Below are 21704 nucleotides of genomic sequence, written 5' to 3' on the forward strand. Positions count from 1 at the left end.
CATGGACAAACCCAGTGTTCGAGTCTTTTTGTCGCGTCGGCGATGAGCTATTTCTCTCCTTCTCCGTTCTAGGGAGGTCGCGGGGTAGAAAGCGAGATACCCTTCTCTTTTCTCTTTCTGTTTTGGACTGCTTGCAGGGGAACCACTTTTCTCCTTCCTCTTTGCTCCAGATCGCACATGCAACCGAATACGAAGCTCGTTAAGAAGTATGTGAACCGAATATCACCCACTGGGAACCGAATACAGGTTCTTCAAAAATTATTCACACTCCTAGAACCGAATACGGGTGAAAGGTAACCGAATACACCTCCATTGTTCTTCCTCTTCTTTAGCTTTGAACTCATCTTCAACCATCATCTTAAAATTGATTATTATGTCAGCTTTAGGAGTTGGAATTATACAATGTGCAAGGGTAAATTAGAGATTAGATGGTAAATCCCTTCAAATCTTTGCACTCCAACGGGTAATGAAAAATTCTCCAATCCCGCAAATCTGCACATTTCATTCCTCGCATTTCGGCTAAAGTGAACATGCATTTTTTCGCATTTCATCGCCCTTAAACACGCTTGAATAGTTCTTTCTCCTCAAGTGAACACAACCTTAAGTAAGTCGTGTTTCTGAGTACCACTGAAATTGTACAATCAACCACTAAAGAAAGAACAATGAGATTCACCAAATGTACGAGCACCTAAAATTAATACACATAACACACATGAATCTAGAGGAGTGTCGCAATGTTTTAACATAATTTTTGCAAATATATATATATATATATATATATATATATATATTATTTAATTGGGGAACATTTTTGTTAACAGAGAGTGCAACTATGCAACTAGATTAGTAGTACTGAGACCTTGAGCAGCAAAGGCTTGTTTAAGTTGAGTGAGATTGAAGAAAGGAGCAGGAAGGTTTTGATTTGCAAGTGTTTGGCTTGCTGTTAGATACAAGAAATATGGCTATTACATACGGATTATTATATACGGATTATAATCCGTATATAATATATATATTACATACGGATATTATATACGGATTTTAAAAAGAAAATTATATACGGATATTATATACGGATTTTTACATACGACAAATCCGTATATAAAAGTCGTATATAACGTTGGCACGTGATGGTGGGAAAGTTATCTAAGGATAGATCCGTATATACCTCCAATTATTTGTACGTAACTCTGTCCACGTTTTAGCTACCAATTTTACATACGGATTGGGAAAATAATTTACTTAAAAAAATTCTGATTCAAATGAAGCCAACCTTAAGCAAACCTCAAAGCCTATTCTTCTCAGAACCCTCTAGCTTTTCTCTCTCCCTCGAACCCTATTCTTCTCAAAACCCTCGATCTTCTCTCTATCCCTCGAACCCTATTTGATCTCTCTCTCAAACCCTCGCGATTTCACATCTCTCTCTGAAGCCCTCTTTGCTCTCATTGTCCCTCTCTCAAGCCCTATTCGCCTCGCTGTCCCTCTCCCGAGCCCTCTTCACTGTCGCTGTCCCTCTCTCGAACCCTTGCTTCTTCCCCCTTTCTTTCTCGAACTGTCGTCGCATAATAACGCAGCAATGTCGTTGTCCTTCGTTGATGAAGCAATCACCTTCATCGTTCGTTTCGGAGTCGTAGTTCGACGCTGAGAGAGTACCTTCATCCACCCTAGGTTCGTGATAATACTCCAGGAGCGGGAAGGGTTCGGAGAGGAGTGAAAAATAGGAAGATTGTTCGGTGAGAAATGCGATTTAGGTCGCGTGTTCGGTGGAAAAGGAAGATTCAACGGCTGAATCGGTGAAATGGTGCAAAAATGAGGATGTAATCGGTGGATTCGATGGAGAAGGCTATAGTGATTTATCAGAAAATATTCCGGAATTTATGTTCTTTCTCTTCTCTTCGACATTTATGTAAATGTTTTTGTGCAGGTTCAAGAAGTGTACGAAATTTCAGCTGAGTATGAAGAAAAGCGTGACCCTAAGAAACTGGATATTTGCACTTTTAAGGAAAAGAAAATGATGTTTGTACTGGATAACTGTTACTATTAGTTAACGTGATTGCAATGAATAGTGATCATAAATCCATGATCTTGTAGATACAATTGAAGTCATTAGCAGAGGAAATGCAAGCAATCATCAGGGGATTAGAAAAGGTTAAAGAGGAGCTGACTGCATCAGAAAACGATGGCCCAGTGACTGAAGTTTTTCGTAAGGTGATTAGTATTCTTGATTCTTCATTATATCATTTGAAGTACACAAAGTATTTCCAAAATAAGTGTGTAAAGGTCTCTCTAGGCTATACAATAATGAAGTTATTTTTATAAGGAAGACTCTCACTAAAGAGGATAATACAATGCCACCTTGTGTCTTGTGTGTTTTTGCTTCGTTTTACTGATGTCCTAGAAGGACCGCTGTGACTTGTGTGTTTTTGCTTGTCCTTGTGTCACACCTTCAAAGAATGTGTTTGACTTTACACTAGAAAATCCCACTGTTACCCTCTATGCACACGGTAAAGAGCAATATTTGTCTCTGTAGCTACATCTACTCTTTTGATAGCACGAAAATGAACATAGAGACTCAGAATTTAGGTGTGCGTGTGTCAGAATATTCTCAGGGAAGAGTGAGCCAACTTTCTTTTATATGTATTTAGATTACCTATACCTATTACCTATTATAGTAAATTAGTATTGTGAATCCTGTGAAGTCTGATATGTTGGAGAAAGTTTTGTTTGAATTGGAAGGAATATTGAAGTGAAGTGCACAAATTAGAATATAAGTGAAAGTGTGAGGTTTGATTACTTTATCCAAATGATTTTCATTTCCATTTGGATGAGATTGGTATTAAATTTATGTTGCTAAGGTTTTAGACATGCAGAGATATTGTTATTAAAATGTTAGAAGGATGAACAATTATAGGCTTTGTTTGCTAATATCAATGCAGAGATATTGATTTCTTTGTAAGTGCTTCTTTGCTTAGTGATTCTGTGATACATCTTTTATTGAAATTTTTTTCAGGAATATTGAGAGTGAAAAAAGAAAAGCTCTAAAACTATTTTTGTTTCCTTTTCAGTTTTTATTTATATTTTATTGAAACATCTGTTAATTAAAAAACCGCTAATTCTTCAAAATAAGTTCAAACAACTGGCCTTATAATTCCATCTTTCTTAACAGGTATGCATTTGATATTGTTTCACATTTGATAATGACATGAAGATGATATATATGATTGTAGCAAATCTTAATTGTAAAAGATAAACTCAAGTAGGGAAAATAAAAGAAACTTTTGTTTGGGGATAGGAAATTAGAGAGTATATACCGACACATGTACTTCTTTAGCAGGTTTCAAGATTTTAGATATCAAAATAGAGAAGCAAGTCATATTATTATTATTATTATTATGGTTATAATTTTTGAATTATGTGATGTATAAAAACTCAATGAAGTAAATAGAAACATGCTGTTAACTTTTGAATATGATGTATGTTCTAGATATTGTTTGTACAATGAATTTCATCAACAGCAAACAATTCTCTTTTTCATAGGTTTTTATGGTAATGGTCAAGAAATGTGGTCTAAACATCCAAAGTTCAGAATAATTTATTTATAATATGTATACAAAAGAATCCAAGTTAAATATAGCTAACATACTAATCAAATAATTAAACTAACATACTAAACCATTTAATATTTATCTAATACATAAAAATATTATGTGATTACATAAAATAAATAATTGAATATTATAATTACTTTGGAAGAGGTGAAAGTAAGATAATGGCAATGACATGTAACGGGGCAACAAAGTTGAAGTCAGAAATATCAGAAAAATCATATTAAAATGTGTAGGCTTTCTCATCACATACACTTGCACTTTGTGGATCTATTTAAATATTTAGGAGATGAACCGAACACAAATCATAATTCTACAATAATATTTTGATAAGAGAAAAAAAAAAGCAATTATATAAGAAAAAGAAAGGAAACACAGAAAAGAAACAGAAGTTTAGCAAAAGGAATGAAAAGTGCTCAAAATGTATGGGACATTGATGGTTACATACTTTTGTCTTCATCTTGAATAATTTTTAATTCACTAGTTGAAACTTGTAACTTTAGGCAATTATCTCTGGATGTTCTGTGCTGGAGAGTTGGCTGCAATTTTAAATTGTGATCGATTCAAATCACTACTACCTAGAACAACTAAGTGAAATGCCTTGCAGATGCTGGTTATTTTATCAATGTGTAAGCTTATTTGTCATCTTTTTACTTATCTTTCTTTGTAAATGGAGCCCATGATTCATGGCAGGTCATATTATTCTCTTTCTAGAAAAAAAAATCATTTTAATTCTGAAATAGTGTTATGTATTGTTCCAACTTAAAACTGATACTATGTTTATATTCATTGATCAATTGGTGCTAGTTCTGTCCTTTATCTCACAAAATTCATATATGAGGATTTATACAAAACAATGTGATTAATTTTTCTTAACATTCCCAGTTAAAAAAAAACTATGATTATTTAATTAACTCTAGTGAAAATTCGGCTGTCACAAACTGAGCCAAGGTTTTTCTACAGAAGCAGGTTACTTATAAATCAACCAGTAGATGTGTCTTTTATGATCATTATTCTATAGTGCAGACTCAGAAATTCTTTATGCAGGTGGACAAGCTTAAAGGGGAACTAGAAACACAAAACAAGTAGAAAGGGAACACGAAAACTCGAGTGTTTGTTAGAGAAAAAAGTTAATGACTTGAACTCAAAATTAGAAGATGTAAGTTTTACGTTTACCAACAATTCTGTTTTAACTAATGTGCCTTAAGTGCATCTTATTATTGTTTTAACTAATGTGCCTTAAGTGCATCTCATTATTGTTTTAACTAATGTGCCTTAAGTGTATTACTCCAGCATCATCATCAGCTGCTAATAATATCTACTCCTGTTGGCTTTAGGTTGATCCTACTCTCATTTTAGATCTAAGAGAATTACTATTGAGCTCTATTACTTCCAAAAAACAAATTAAAAACCATTATGTCATTATTTTTCACTAGTTACCAACAGTAATTGATTTTCAAGTTATTCAAATATATTATGTCTAAGGATGATGCATCTATGCTCTAGTCTGTAGAATATTAATCACCATTGTCTCTATGGACTCGTGCTTTTACATTTAGATTTTAAGTTTCTGAAAATTTAATGCAATGCAGGTAATGTTTTGAAAATATTACTAGATGGTATTTTATCAAATCACGTGGCAGCTGTCTTACACAAATCAGATGATGTGTTGGGTTAGACGTGCCCAAATTAAAGAAGCTTTTGCCTGGATTCTCGAAGTTTTATAATTCTCCAAATGTTTGACACTTGTGTTTGAAAATAATTTTTTTGTAGATGCCTTTATCAAAGAGTGCTTCTGCTGTCTAGCCGTAAATAATTCCATGTGGACCACTAGACTTTAGATTAAGTATTCTTTCTATCTGTTGACTGATTTTCTTTTTATGTTTTGATTGTTTTAGGATGTAATTCGGTTAAGCTTTTTCTCTCAACCTGATGGCCCACTGATGGGGAATGGTTCCTTTAAGTCCTCATCACTAGTTCCAGGGTATGTGAGTAGGTTTGTAGCCTTGGTTTAAATTTCTTCGTGTAATTGTGTTGACTTTTGCTTATTGGCAGTATAAAAGAAGGGCTGTATATTGGTCCACCACAAAAAGAAAAACTTCCCAAGGTACATTGTTATCCCCTGTCAACATTTCAGATATTGCTATTGACAGTATATAACGGTGTTTGTAAAATTTCTGCAGAATTCTCCACCCGGATCTGTATTGCTAGGGACAATTTCATATGGGAATCTATAATTTGCTGGTCAGGGAGAAAAAACAAATCCTGAAAAGCACCCTGCTTCATATACAATTTCTTATATAGTTCCCCCAAATAAGGTCACTCTCCGCCTTATAAAATTACTTTCACATCCCATACTCATAACTACTATTTGAGCAAGCATTGAACTGTGCTGTTGTTGCATCAACTATCATATCATATGTAACTAAGGCTATTGTCTAATTACATGTTTTCTTTTGAAAGATTGACGAGGACAAGGGAAAAGGTTCTTCCTTATCTTCCAAGAAGAATGTTACAGAACGCTTAAATGAAGAGGTACTATGAAAAGTCATACATTAGCAGAAGAACTTCCTTTGGTTATTTGTTTTCTGTTTTTACTTAAGGTTCAATTCATGCTCATTTTTGCATAACTTTTCTTAAGGAAATTGTGTTCTATTCGATATTTGCACCTTATAAAAATTCAGCATTTGAAATATTAGTTGACTTCTTTTTCATAATATTTTAGATAAAAACTCTTAAGAAAAGAAAATAAGAAAAAATCTGCTGAAAATTCTTTGCTGTTTTGATAAAAATGTTGCAGGAAATTATTTGATATTTGGATATAAAAATGCTGCAGAAAATTGTTTGTTGTGTTGATTCAAATGCTACATAAATATTTTATTGTATTAGTTGGTTAAAATCTTGTTTAATATATATTTGTATAGTGTGGATGCAGGGCATATATATTTATTGTATGGGATGTTAGTCTTGATTGATATATTGTTATATATATTACATTTATTACGTTATATAAGCTAAGATAAGTTTTCGAAACCTATGTCTTATTTTTGATAAATGTTGAAAGTTTTCAGTGAATTATATCTTTTATTAAATAGTTGTAAATGTTTATCTATATTAGATGATTTTTGGCAATTTGTTAGTTATGTTGACTTTTATCAGAAACTCATAACTATTAAATGCAGATGCAGAATCAACTATTTTTTTTTTTATAAAATCATAAATTATATACGGATTTTTCCGTATATAATTATATACAGATTTTATATACGGATTTTTCCGTATATAATTATATACAGATTTTATATACGGATTTTCCGTATATAATTATATACAGATTTTATATACGGATTTTCCGTATATAATTATATACGGATTTTATATACGGATTTTCCGTATATAAATTATATATGGATTTTTCCATATGTAAATTATATACGGATATATCCGTATATAACTTAGCTACGCTTCTTTTATATACGGATTTTTGTCCGTATATAATCCGTATGTAATATCATTTTATATACGGATTTTGGAGGTTATATACGGATTTTGACCGTATGTAACTGTGATTTTTCTTGTAGTAAGGTTAAGGGTATTTTAATAATTTTCATTCTCAAAACTTAAAAAAAAAAAAAAAACCCAAACCCTTACTCACCTCTCTCATTCCTCTCAATCCTTTCTCTTTCATCTCTCTCACTCCAACCTTTTCTCTGTCATACCTACTGTAGCCCCAATTGAAAAAATCAGAAACACTTGCCTTTAAACAATTTGCCTTTGTAAAGAGTTGAGTCATTGACACATATTCACCTTCAGGCAAAGGTTCATTCAAGATCTCTTCAATTTCACCATCTTCACTAATTTCTCTAATTTCATCATCTGCAGATGTTGAATCATCATCTCTAAAAAAACCCTCCAGGCCAATTACCAATTCTTTCGAATGTCATTATGCTTGTGAAAATTAGATAAAATTATATACGACAAAAATTATAAAATGAAAACTCATTATAAAGTCATTTTTTGTAAGAAATTGTTTAACAACGAGTGTTTCCGGTTTTTTCCAGGCCAATTACCAATTCCTCTAATGTCATTATGCTTGTGAAAATTAGATAAAATTATATAAGACAAAAATTATAAAATAAAAACTCATTATAAAATCATTTTTTGTAAGAAATTGTTTAACAACAAGTATTTCTGATGTTTTCCAGGTCAATTACCAATTCCTTTATGCTTCTGAAAATTGGATAAAATTAGATGAGACAAAAATTATAAGATCAAAACTCATTATAAAATCATTTTTTTGTAAGATTGTTTAAGGGCAAGTGTTTTTTTCAATTAGGGCTACAGTAGGGTGTTTCTGATTTTTTTCAATTGGGACTACAGTAGGGATGACAGAGAAAATATTGGAGTGAGAAAGATGAAAGAGAAAGGGTTGAGAGGAATGAGAGAGGTGAATAGGGTTTGGGGGGTTTCTTTTTTTTTTTTTTTTAGTTTTAAGAATGAAAATTATTAAAATACCCTTAACCTTAAAACTTAGAATCCATGGTATATAAGGATATTTTTGTCTACTAAAACCCGGTACACATTGCTAAAATGTACCAACTGAAAAACAGGCGTACGCGCGTTAGCAAACCCCATATATATATATATATTATAATGTAAATATGAAACCCGTAAAATAAATTTTTTTATAAAAAATATTAGGTATAAATATTCATTAGTTTTTTTTTCTAGAAAAAAAATAAACATACTTAAAAAGGACGGAGTATTTATCACATGAGATGCTGGTGCTTAGGTGACAGAAGGAGAATTTATTTGTAAATTCAAAAGTATCTTATCTTAACATTTATAGTAACATGGCTTGGTGGAATGATGGAGTATGGCATCAAATTTAGTTTATAATTAGGAATTAAAAAACATAAGTGTTGCATTAAAGTAAGCCAAGATCTAACACAGTGTTCGGGCAGTCATGGGTTGTGTATGGACTTTCCAATTTTTTTTTTGCATGAACTTTTCCCTCCTTACTTTTAATCCTATTCTGTGCTTACTTTTAATCCTACTCTAAAGTTCGAAATAATTTATTAAAGATAATCTTGGATCATTTAGAATACTTATAATAGTAACATATAACAAAAGATTCGTGTTTCCTTACTTTAAATAGATCAAACACATATTTAAAACTAATATTATTACATGTTTAAGACATTGAAATGAATGGTTAAGAAAATAGTTTGAATTAAACGTGAAATGTTTTTTTTTTCTTTTTTCGAGAAAATTCAAAACCATAGATCTATATCATTTCGCATGTGTAAGAACAAGAAAGAGTGGGTCCTCTTCTGAAGATTTCATTTAAACTATCATTCTTCAAATGGCAAGTTGATCCATTGGCCAGATGGAAAGCCAATAAATACAAACAACGGTCAATTATAGTTTAAATGTTCGGCTCAACTTCTATCCTCGAATTGTATAAGAATGATAGATCATATTTTAGCTTCAGCTTCTTCAGGATCTCTTTCCAAAACTAAAATACACGATTCAAACTACAACAAAGAAAATCTAACACACATCAACATAACAAGTGGCAGGCACATGGCATGAGTGTGGCTAAAAACTAGTTTATTGATGGCCTCAAATCATTTAGAAAGAGCTAACCAGACCCTCTGCAGAAGATTCCTCAGAGACCACAGTATCAAGTTCAACAGATTTCTTGTTAACAAAATTACAGTGCTTTCTGATTTCTCCCTGCTTCCCAGTGAGCACACGAATATTACCCATCTTAATCATCGAAGCCTCAAATGCGTCAAAGAAAACCTTTTGATCGCTATTGAACCTGGTGACGATGGGAATGGTATCAGCGCCGGGCGTTGAGAACAACTCTTGATCACTCTGAAGCAAACCCTTTTTAACCACAAGATTGGAGTAGTAGGCCTTGTCGATTTTGTCAGGAGTAGTTGGATCAAAATTTACAAGGTTGTTAGGTCCACCTTGGGGGCACTGTGACCGTAATTGTTGTAAATAAGTTGTGTCCAGAGTTGGGTCGGGTCTTCCAGTACCACTGAAGTTGTACAATCGGTCAAGAATGAAAGAACAGTGAGCTCTGCCAAATGTATGAGCACCTGAAATGAATCATGTATATACTAATCGATCATGTGTTGTATCAGAAGATGGTGAATTTCCCATTTGTTATTGTTTCTGATTGTTTCAACGCAGGATAAATTTCATTACCTGATAGTGCAACTAGATCAGTAGTGTCAAGGCCTTGTTTAGCAAATGCAGCTTTCAGTAGGGTGAGGTTGAAGAAAGGAGCTGGAAGGTTTTCATTGGCAAGCGTTCTGTTTGCTGTTAAACTATCTCTTCTTCCCAATGGAACTTTCCAGTCAGGACCACCTCCCTATATTCACAAACTCGTTTTAGCATAACTCTTAATTAAATGAACATCACGGACTTCATACACTTTTGAGTTACTATATTCATGATCAACATAAATATGCTTTTCTGAAAGATCTCTGCATAATCATGATTTACAAGAAATCATGTTTTGTACTCGAGTGTAAGATTAAATATTTCATTCTATATGAATTTGGTCAAACATATATTTGATACTCAAACACAAGTAAAATAAATTGGAAACAGCATTTATGTATACCAGAACTGAAGATATTTCAGATGCAAGGGTAAGAATGTCTGCACAAGAAACCACGCCGGGGCAAGCATTTTCCACTGCTGTCTTGATATCGTTCACAACATCCAAACCTCTTAAGGAGTTGTTGTTTGGCAGAGCCTGCTGCTCACTCACTATTGTAGCAGTGTTGTTCAATAAAACCGAGGCATCACATCCCTGCATGCCACAACGTTCTTGGTTCATCAGATGATAATATGAGTTTATCTTTTCACTTGTTTATTGTACAAAATAGTAATAACGGTAAATGATCGACCGAGAGGACAAAAAATAATGTACAGTGAAAGTGCTATTCTTATAATAATAATAATATCTTTCCGCAGTAAAGATAGAAGAAAAAAATGGGTGGAATATTTTTAATTACATCGTATTTTTCATCAGACTTATATTTTATATATAATATAACATCACAAGTGGATGCGAATCAAACATAGTATAGTTAAAAATGATAGAGCTAAAATGAGATCAGGTTGAATAGCGAAGAAAGAGGGAGGTTAGAATTAATGAGGGTCACCGGTGCCTGGGACCCTTGGTACTGCCATAAATTAAAGAAAATTCGTGGATGCCATTATTTACTGTATACTTAAAATTAGTGATCCCTTGCAACCCCGATCTAATATGTTTTATTATGAGGATTGGATTTGAAAAAAATAAAAAAATTTAGACGGATTAGTTTTTAATTCGACTCACTTAGAATCTGATTCACACAAATTGAATCGATTAATTCACCAACTCACTTAATTTAATTTAATTATATTTTAATATTATTAGTAAGTATTTTTTTATTATATTGTAAATGAGATAAAAAATGTTTTAAGAAAAAAATATTATAAATTTATCTATTCAATAAATCGACAAGTGATACAAAAGTTATTAATATTAAAAACTTATTTGCTCGTGTTTATTTTTGGATTATGTTTGGATTGTATGATATTTTTTTTATTATTTTGAATGGTTTTGGATTTGAATTAAAAAGAAATTATAATTTTTTTTAGTTTAAGAAAAACTTATAATTAAGTAAGACAGTGACTCATCCCGTCTAACTCACCAACCCGATGAGCCGAGTTAGGTTAACTCACTAAGTGACCAACCTGTGATGGATCAGGCCGGATCGAGCCGGTGAGAAGTTTTGCAAGCTCTACTTAAAATATGGAGTGGTGAATGGAAGCTGCCGGAAGGCAAATGGTATTATCTCAAATCTTCAGCGATTTGTTTAGTTTCCATATGAAGTTTGGTTTGGCGCACACAAAAAAATCTATGTTTACCTTAACGTCCGATGAAAAGTGTTTCACAAATACACTTACGTGTAGAAGAAGAAAGAAAGTATGTAAAAAAATGTCTGGTGAAAAGAAGATAGGTTAAGCAGGAAAAGAAAAGAGAGAAAGTATGAATGTGTGCATGCGTACTTGAACAAAGCAGTCATGAAAGTGAAGTCTAATGAGACTGGCGAGCATGCGAGGGTCCTTCTTTGAAACGTTCCTGACGACTTCACGAACAATGGAGTGAACCCTAGGACATGTGTCTCTGTAAAAGGAAGGATCAAGTTGTGCATCTAGAGAGAGTGGAAACACTCCAAGCACAACCACTACACAACACAGAGCCGTCAGTGTTCCATGAAAACCCCTCATTTTTCCTTTCCTTAACTTGTTGTCTTTACCTCTGCGTTTGTCGGCGTGCAAGTTAGGCAGATACGAAGCCTTTATTTATAGGAACAAATGGCCATGGTGGATATTCATGGCGTCGGCTAGCTGATATTTGAAACACTCATTCTTAACTTTCCCTGTATTACTCTTTCCTACCTACTTATTTACTTTTATGTTAAAATAAAATGAAGTCCGCAATTGCTGATCGCCAGCACGTTCTTATTTTCTTCCATTACAAAATCAGTGGTCCTGGTGCTGACACGTGGGCCGCACGCCCACGGTTTGTTTTTGTGGAATCTGTAAAATGTAGAATCTCTTGAAATTTACGTCATTGGTTAATTATAGTACTTTAGGAAATGGCATGGTGGGAGTTTTATTCAACAAAAACATAAGTGTTGCAGAGTAGTGTTGAAGTAAGCAATGGTTTGCAAATTCTAACAAGTTGTGGTTTTTTGTCTTTGGAGTTTTCAATGTTGTTCATCATTCACTTAATCTTTTCCATGTTTTAGCCACACCATGATCATTTATTCAACTGCTGCTTGCTTTTTGGTGCACTCATTATTGCCGCCATTAACACGTTAGGTGAACACGTTATAAAATACAACACTTTAACCTTCTCACAATGCTAAAAGGTCAAATATAAACAAAATATTTACTTTTATCTTACCCATAAGTAAACTTCTTGTAAAACAAAAATTGTGTCGATATTTCCATATTTAATGCTCACCTACCAAATTTTTACACAAATATATATTTTAGAATACTTAAAAAAAACAAAGAAGTGAATGATTAATCGTCAAAAATAGGAAAGTATAATAGTTACCAATTTAAGTAAAAGTTTTGATTCTTGATGTGGGGGATCTGATCGAAAAGCAAGCAGAAAATATAGAAGGAGAAAATTGAAAAGTGTGGGAATATAAAGAAAAGTGTCTCGATCCGTGATGTGTTTTGTTTTTGTAAAGAATAGAACTTTAGACATTTAAAAAGCAGAAAAAATCTGAGGGGTGGTGGCTTTCACTAAAACAGCTATAAAGTCTGAGTCTTTAGATATTGTTTGGTAGCAAGAAGGCATATTTTCACATGTCACTCTTCATTTTTCAAACATTACTTTGTGTTAGCCACCATCAAGAAGTGCCTTTAATGCCCTTTAAGTTAATTTAAAACTAATTCCACCCCACCCTCTCTAACACTATTTTTAAGTTCATGTTTTCCTTTTTAAAGATTTCGATGACTGGCTTTAATAGTTTTTTTTTTTTAATTTTAATCAGAAAGTTTGAACTGTAAACCTTATCATTCACGCTAATAATCTGTTTATTTATTTTTTACTTATGAATGTAAAAAGCTACCTCATAGGAATGTATGCATTACTTATTTTTTATTAATATTATGAACATAATATTAATTATTTTAATATTGTAAAAAAAATAAATCTCGATTAAGAATATAACGAGTCGAATAATATACATATTCGATTCACAATAAATAACTTCATCTATTATTCACCGAATATTTATTTAGAAGATACTTCTGAATAGTTATAAATATTAATTAATATTTAAAAATAAAATTTTATAATAAAATCAAAATAAAATTAAAATATATATAAAATATAATATAAATTAAAATTAAATATAATTCGAAAAAATATAAATAATTTTGATTTTTAATAAATTTAACTTAATAAAATATGAATTAATTTTTTTTTAATTTTTATTAATAATGAATACCTAAGTAATATAATATCCGTATATAATATGTTTATAAAGAAGTATTAAAATATCTATAATTTGAAAAAACATAAATTATTTTGATAATATACTTTGGTTTAAGTCGTTGGATGTAATAAAAGAACCTTATCTCTTTATCTACATTTATGCCAGCTGTATATACAAACGTTACGGAAACATTTTAAAGTTTGAAGGGGAAATGACAGAAGTCACCCTCGGTTCTTCAACAAAGTATTTAGAAAAACGTGCACATTGAAGAGTCAACTTACGAAGCCATGTTGGCTTTTGAAAGTTACCAAATTCTATGCAAGTTGCCATGGTAATTATTATTATCTTTCTACGATGGAACGCCTGATTTGATCATGATTTCGTATTTAAATATTACGTACAAAATTTCTGACAAAGGCATTTAATAAACATGATAAAAATAATCATTCTTTTTGTTTTTAAACTGACTTTTGAATTTAATTCCTCAATAAATATATGAAAATTAATAAGTAGAACCTAAATATTCTATAACTAAACAAAACATTCTTAATTCTTGAAGCAAGAAAAAAAATATATGAATGCCCTTATAAATACTATTTCGTTTGCATTTGCTTAACTTTTTTAATCAAATTAAAATTCAAACGATGAATTTTTGTTTTGGCATGAATTGAAGAGTATAAAGGAGTAAAGACAAAAGTGGCATATATATAAAATATGTAACCCATAACACAACACACAAAAATGGTAGTTTTATACAACAAATTGCCTTAAAAATATGAAGTGAATGGAATGGTCCATTGTTATGATTTATATTATTGTCTCGTCATAAATCCTACAGTCTAACCCGACGGCTCACAAGTTCATGAATTTGTTCTTACATTTATATGCCCACTAACCTTTATCATTTCGATAAAAAAAATAAAAGGAAAGCAATATAAGAATTAAAATATTTGTGAGAGATAGGATGAATAAAATAAAGTAAAATCCATTAGAGAATGAAGAATAAAACAATACAGCGAAAAGACCTAATATTAGAAAATAAAATATTTGAATTTCTATATTTGCAAGCATCACTGTGTTATTAACTAAATGAAATAATACATTTATAATAAATGAAACTCTTCATGAAAAGTATATATATAATATTTATTGGTGGACTCCCTAATAAAGTTAAAGTATGGATCTGATTCAAAGTTAATTGCAATTCAACTGTAGAGTATTGTTGACCATTATCAACAGACAAGAAATGCGTTCCATCTAATCCATCTAAGTTACAATTTGTGACATTTTCTTAATGGGATTATACGATGTGGGTAATTCTAAAACGAAGTTTAGAGTCAAACTTAAAACGGTTAGATCTATAAAAGAAAAAAATTTATAAGAAAGGTATAATAATAATAATAAGACTTGAATCAATCATATAAGATCTTGATACCACTTTTGTTTCGAGCGTGTGGTTAAAAATCACAATCAAAATATTTATTCACATTTTTCAAATTTCTCAACGTTGTTTTAAGTTTCTATTATAGAAAAATGGGAAAATACATTCATCCGGAGTGAGGGAAAAGAGCTAATTGAATGTAAAGTTCTCCTAAGTCTTTAATATTCTAACTTTAAGTCATCCGAGTGGATACCTATCGACACTTTGACGTTCAAGTTTATTTACGTGGTCGATCGGTTAATACAGTAAAGTCTTAAATTTACAATAAATCCAATCATCTACCTCCTTACTTTGCTTCTGCATTTATAAGTTTTCAAAATGAACTTTTAATTAAAATTGACCTAATAACAGTCTAAAAGCTGATAAATGTGTTTTATCCATAAATGTGTTCGATTTGTAATTTATATGTCTAATAGAGGTTTGACCGTTAACTCACTCTTTAGAGTAACCATCCAATAAGGATCCTCTCACCTAGTATTTGTTTGAAAATGTTGAGCATCTGGTCAAAGAATGACCAATCGGTCATACAATATAACTCTCAATAAAAAAACCTTAAAATAATAAATTTACGTGTCTTTTATCTTTATGAATTACTTTCCTTATTATTTTTACTCACTTATACGCACTTGTATATTTCTAACAGCAAACATTGGTTAGAATAAACCAAGTGAATTAAAATTAAATTTTCTTTTAAAATGTTTTACTATTCTCTATAATTGGTAAGGATGGTTACTTTTTAGTTTCTATCCTTAAAAATATATATTTTGGTTTGTATATATAGTAATTTGGCAATGGATCACACAGCTCATGAAACTGGAAAGGAAAACCAAATCATAAGAATGAAAATATACTTTTTGTAGTGCTACCATTTCTTTCTGCACCCTGTTTGTTTCAAAATGATTGCTTTGTCTTTTCTATTTCATAACAATCATGATTAATGAAGTGTTTGAATATAGTTATTGGATACTACATTATAGAGTACGAAATCTAAAAATGAAATATAATGTATGCACCCCATTTTAATTTAAAAATTACAATTTCCAATTTTGAGTCTACAATCCGAAATTATTTTTTATTTTTAAACTGGAAAGTTCTACAAAAAAGTTACGTTGCTTATTTGAATTTGTTCAAGTTCTGTAAAAGAGAAAAGTGATGAAGAATAACATATTTTGGGACCAATGTGCATTATTCAAACAACACTTAAACTTTTTGTTGGGCTCAATGTTTACTGTTTTCTTTTTCAAATTTTCAAAAGTCGAAAACTCATGGCCAATGACATCTTACTGATGGGATGGTACTGTGCGTTTTCCCAATGAGATAAAAGGAATGTATGATATTCTATTCAAATTTTCTTTCAGACATTTAGGCCCGTGATGACTACCTATCATAATAACTAATATTATAGATAATAAGTTATTTGAGTTTTAGATATTATTTTATTTATTTTTTCATTTTGTTATGATATTTTTCTATTATAAATAAGTATGACTTTTCTGTAAATAATACATTTTTATTTTTATTTTTATGTAGTATAGAGTGTTTTTAATTGAGATTTTGGTTTGTGACAAATTTTCTATTGACTCTCTCTTTATTATTATATTTTATATTTTTTATATATCTCAAAATCTTTAGAAATATTATATTAATTATATAGATAAAATTAATTTATAATATATAAGTGAGATAAATTTTTTTATTAAATGTAAAATTGAGATAATTTAATTTCATTATCTTAATATCATCAAAAGACAACAAACGAGTTTTCAAATATACATTTGGTTTGAATATTTTGATATGACCAAAAACTAAAAAATATTTTAAAGTTAACTAATCCTAAACTATGAAAAGTAATTTTGTCTATATTTTTAATATTTTAGACTTTAAATCAAAATTAAAGAGAAAAGAAAATTTGAAAGACTATACAAGTGAGAATATATGAGTTGAATGAATAAATTAAGTGGAATAAATCATTTGAGTGGAAAACAAATTCAAAAAAGTTATTACTAGGAAGTCACCTCAAAAAATATAAATAAGACTTGGTGATGATAAATTCAATTTTGAAATAATGTTAAATGTACGTACATTATTTGCCAAACAAAATAACAGATATTTTCATCATTTTTAATTATATCTTGACTCAAATGAGGAAGTTTTGACAAAAACCAATTTTTTGGACATATATCAAAGGAACATAGAGATTATTTTCGTCATTTCTATATACATTACATTTGGTCTAAATAAATATAATTTATTCAATAAAATATTCTAAATTTAGTGTATCAATACAAACCATCCAATGAAAAATTATAGTAAATAATTTTTTTTTCACGTTTACCACCTTATTAATAAAATAATATTTATATCTTTTTTACTATTTAAATGGATATTTTTAATATATAATAAAATTTTCTTTATATTTTTAATAAAATAAAACCTACATCTCATATTAATTAAAAGTTAAATAAATATATAAAAATTAAAAAGTAAATTTTTAAAGTATAAAAATTAAAAAAGTGTAAACAATTTAAAAAAAAGTATTTTGGTTAAAAAAAATAATAAAGATAAATATTATTTTATTATAAATATAAGGTGTAAAATCCAAATAATTATAATGTAAAAATTAATATTATCTTATTATATTGTCAACACTCAATCAATTTCATGTGAAAAAATAAAATTAATTTTTTTAAAATAATAATAACAATAAAAGTAAAATTAATTTTAGATTAAAATCTTAAATACTTTTAAGGGTTAAATATGTTTTTGTCCCTATACTATCAAACGATTTTGGTTTTTGTCCCTCTTTCAAAAGTAAGGTACATTTTAACCATAATTCACCTTCCTCACTTATCTAATTTGTTTCTCTCTCACATCCACATACAACAACCCAAGACACCGCAATTTGTTGCTCTTGCTCTATTCGTTCATATTTGTTTTCCACTTTAATAACAAAATAATTAATGATGTTGATATTGATTTTTGATTGGAGGGTGATGTTATATCATTGTTATTAAAATTGTAAAAAAGTAAAGTCTACAATAATTTCAGTAATTTCAAAACTAAGAAAAACAAGAAACTCCCGACAAAAAGATGGTAGCATCAACACACAATAGTAACATAATTTAGTTTCTTAATATCAATTTTGATAAAATCGTAGAAATGAAAGGAGTAGAACTTAAACTATGAGCGTGATGGTAACAAATTTATTAAGTTTAAATTCTAATTTGAAATTCAGTGCGTTTTTGTTTTTCTTAATTTCACTTCTAGGACAAATGATAAATCAGAATGACAACATCATGATTATAATTTTGATAAAATCATAGAAATGAAAGGAGTAAAAGTTAAACTATGAGCTTGATGGTAACAAATTTATTAAGTTTAAATTTCACTTTAAAATTCAGTGCATTTTGTTTTTCTTAATTTCACTTCTGCATCAAATGATAAATCAGAATGACAATATCATGCTTATATTGACCAAAGTTAGAGATGTGAATTGTTTAAAATAAACTTACATGATGTGATTTACTTTGGAAAGTAATTTTCTGATCCAAGAGCTTCATTTTTTGATGTGTTTTGACGGTGGTTATATGCATGAAGGTGAAAAGTATATTCCAAAATATTGCTTTCAACAGAAAATATGTTTTTAGAATTATTTTTAAGCGCTGACTTCAAAATTGCATTTTCTGGATAATGACTTACCCCTTCCAGAATCCCCTTTCCACATAATAGTTTTTTTCTTATAGAAAATATATCCAGACAACTTAGTCAAAATATCAAATCTCTCTTAACATAAACTACTAATTCTAAAATTTAAAAATGAAATTTAATAACAATTACAAGGGAAAAGATATAACACAACCCTCTAATAAAAAATCAACATCATCAATTATTTTGTTATTAAACTGAAAAACAAATGAACGAAGATGAATTACTGTGTGTAGGTGAGAGGGAGGATGAAGATGAGAGAGAAACAAATTGGATAAGTGAGGAAGATGAATTAGGATTAGGTAAGTGTTTCTGATTTTTTTTTTTTCAGTTGATGATACTATAGGAATGATAGAAAAAGGGTAGAGTCAGAGGGATGAAAGAGAAAAGGTTGAGGGGAAGGGATGAGAGAGAGAGGTGAGTAAGAGTTTAAGGGTTTCTTGTTTTTTTAGTTTTGAGAATGAAAATTATTCAAATACCCTTAACCTTAAAAAATATATGAGGATATTTTTGTCTACTAAAACTTGATACACTTTTACTAAAATGTACCAACTAGAAAAAAAACTTACGTAGGTTAACAAACCCATATATATATATATATATATATATATATATATATATATATATATATATATATATATATATATATATATATATATATATATATATATATATATTAAAGTTTTGTAAAAATACCAAATATATGTGACTTTTTTTAGTGGAGAATTTGTCATCTAAAGCTTGACATTTGATCGTTAATTGGATTACCATAAATTATTCTAAAATTTCTTCAAAATCTCCTAAGGGCGGACATCATCATATTTATGTCCATCTTAATGTAAGGAAAAATAGTCGTATAACCATGAATATTAACTTTTTTTAGTCAACAAAAGAAAATAATTCGTAAAAAAAAAGTATGTAGGATGTACGAAACGTACCTTATGCATACTTATGAGCTAAAATGTTATCATATTAGGATGTAATTCACAAACTTAAGAAGAAACACATACACAACATTTTCCAATTCATACATTCGCCATAACAATTAATGTAATAAAATGAGTTTTAAAATAAATGGAAAACAATTATCATATCTAGAAAGGTTATAAATAAATAAAAAACGAAATATTTTATTCTTTATTTATAGAAAACGTTTATCATTGTAAAACTTGTTTCTTTTAGGATTTTCTCTAACATTATAATACTACAGAAAAAGATGAAAATTTTCGATGGAATATTATCGATGACATCTAGACCGTCGATAATTTCATGACCAATTTACTTACCAGCTGATATATGATTGTCTATCAGTTGCTTGATATTTAATCCCTAAAATTTGGATTTTTTTCTCACAACTTTCATTCTTCGAAACAGAAAATCCTATTTCGGTGCCTCGAACAAGAGAACAGTAGCTTGAAATGATTGGCGTTCTAGATTCGTCTTTCAGTCACAGACACCCTCTCTATCATTCGCCCAACCATTCACAGAACTTCTTTTGGTTGTGCTTCGTTTGGGTTTGAACGATATCTTTCTTCAATTTAGAGTTCTCCAATTCACAAACATAAAGGGTCTCCATCATTGGTATCAAGTTTCTTTAAGAGGATATATTTATTATATTTATAAATATAATAAGTGTACGTGGAATCCTAATATGCAAAAGTTTTTATGAGTATAAGAAAATTAGAAATGGGTGTTAGCAAACATTTCGATACAAATTAAAGCATGTATATATAAAGTCATAAATATTTGGAAGAGGAGTATTAATTGTTATATATTATTACATTTCTTCATAATTTCAGTTTTTCTCTTACATCTCGAATTTATATATATACATATTTCTTTTGTGATGGTAACCACAACAGACAAGATCCGAGTAAGATGGAATATCAAATACTATGCTAATAGAGAAAAATAATTCGTCCAGAGTATAGTAGAGTATTAATATAATAGAAATACTATTAACACTTTTCCTAATATTCTCTTTATCTTATTAATTAATTGAAATTATACAAGTATAATATGAATTTGATAAAGTCCCACTTTTAAGTTAATAAAAAGCTATTAAATAAAAATAAAAATGATTAAAATGTGCTACTTTCTAACTAATACTTGTTAATTACTACGAAATAAAGTCTTGGTCAACATGGTATTTAATAAGACTGTTGATGCTAAGATTTCTCCATGAAATGTATTAAAAAATGGGATAAAATATAGAAGGAAATTAGTGAAACGACAAGTGAAATTATTTTTAACATTATTATTGTATTCTTTTCTTTAACTAAGCCTTTTTGGCATCAGATACAGACAGGTTTTGTCAACTACGTGGTACTTTGAAAGCAGTGTGGGATTTGTTGAGTTAATAATTTAATTAGTTGGTGTTGTCTGTGCAAACATCTTTAACAATATAATAATAATTTTTATTATATTTTAAGAATAATATTTGATCTATTTATTTCTAAATTTTAAAATTTTTAAATATATTCTTTAGTTTTTAAAATTTAATTTAATATGCATTATTTTATTATTAATTATTACTCCCATTTTTTTAATTTGATTCTTAATTAATTTACATTTGTATATTTATTGTGCTGTAGAAATAAAAAGAGATGTGCATACATTAAAGTCTTTCCTTACTACCACTATAGATGATGCTAACAAACCTTATTATATATTTAAATTCAAGTTAATCAATATAATCAATACCCTTTGAATATTTTGTTTCCTCCCTTCTTTTTATTGATGAATTTTCCTCACAATTATTTTTGGATCTTATCGTGAATAAATTTATATATATATATATAAAATTATAACATTATTTTTAACTTAAAAATATTAAGATATTAAATTTATCGACTTTGTTTTTATGTATTGTTATTTTCACTTGTCTTTATTAAATACGAGACACTCACTTTAGCTTAA

The 21704-nt window shown here is 29.5% G+C and overlaps 1 protein-coding gene and 1 long non-coding RNA gene across 7 annotated transcripts; one reads left to right on the forward strand and one right to left on the reverse strand.

Annotated features, from left to right (window-relative positions):
- The first annotated feature begins 1270 nt into the window (after positions 1 to 1270).
- Positions 1271 to 10443, forward strand: LOC148198793 (uncharacterized). Of its 6 annotated transcripts, none has more exons than XR_015786815.1 (8): positions 1271 to 2016; positions 2092 to 2208; positions 4109 to 4234; positions 4653 to 4764; positions 5504 to 5589; positions 5661 to 5712; positions 5789 to 5923; positions 6069 to 6303. It is a non-coding gene; the product is annotated as an uncharacterized LOC148198793 (long non-coding RNA). The 6 variants fall into 6 exon arrangements; XR_015786814.1 differs by lacking the exon at positions 4109 to 4234 and adding an exon at positions 10236 to 10443 and having other exon boundaries at positions 1274 to 2016; positions 6069 to 6140; XR_015786812.1 differs by lacking the exon at positions 4109 to 4234 and adding an exon at positions 9188 to 9328 and having other exon boundaries at positions 1274 to 2016; positions 6069 to 6140.
- Positions 8912 to 12044, reverse strand: LOC124825539 (peroxidase E5-like). Its single transcript, XM_047298173.2, has 4 exons — positions 11688 to 12044; positions 10249 to 10440; positions 9828 to 9993; positions 8912 to 9718 (listed from the first exon to the last, which is right to left on the reverse strand). The coding sequence occupies exons 1-4, from the start codon at positions 11907 to 11909 to the stop codon at positions 9240 to 9242; spliced, it is 1059 nt and encodes a 352-aa protein (XP_047154129.1). The 5' UTR covers positions 11910 to 12044; the 3' UTR covers positions 8912 to 9239.
- Positions 12045 to 21704: the final 9660 nt, after the last annotated feature.

The sequence above is a fragment of the Vigna umbellata genome, chromosome 5, assembly GCF_029865625.1.
Source record: "Vigna umbellata cultivar VRB3 chromosome 5, Vumbellata_1.0, whole genome shotgun sequence".
In the NCBI taxonomy this organism is placed as follows: domain Eukaryota; kingdom Viridiplantae; phylum Streptophyta; class Magnoliopsida; order Fabales; family Fabaceae; genus Vigna; species Vigna umbellata.

Bases quoted from the DNA above. Each gene is read 5' to 3' on its own strand.
- LOC124825539 (XM_047298173.2), bottom strand. From the start codon at position 11,909: ATGAGGGGTTTTCATGGAACACTGACGGCTCTGTGTTGTGTAGTGGTT. The intron at 10,441-11,687 runs GTACGCATGCAC...TGTGGCATGCAG, and splicing joins TTCATGACTGCTTTGTTCAA to GGATGTGATGCCTCGGTTTT. The intron at 9,994-10,248 runs GTATACATAAAT...TTGTGAATATAG, and splicing joins CTGAAATATCTTCAGTTCTG to GGAGGTGGTCCTGACTGGAA.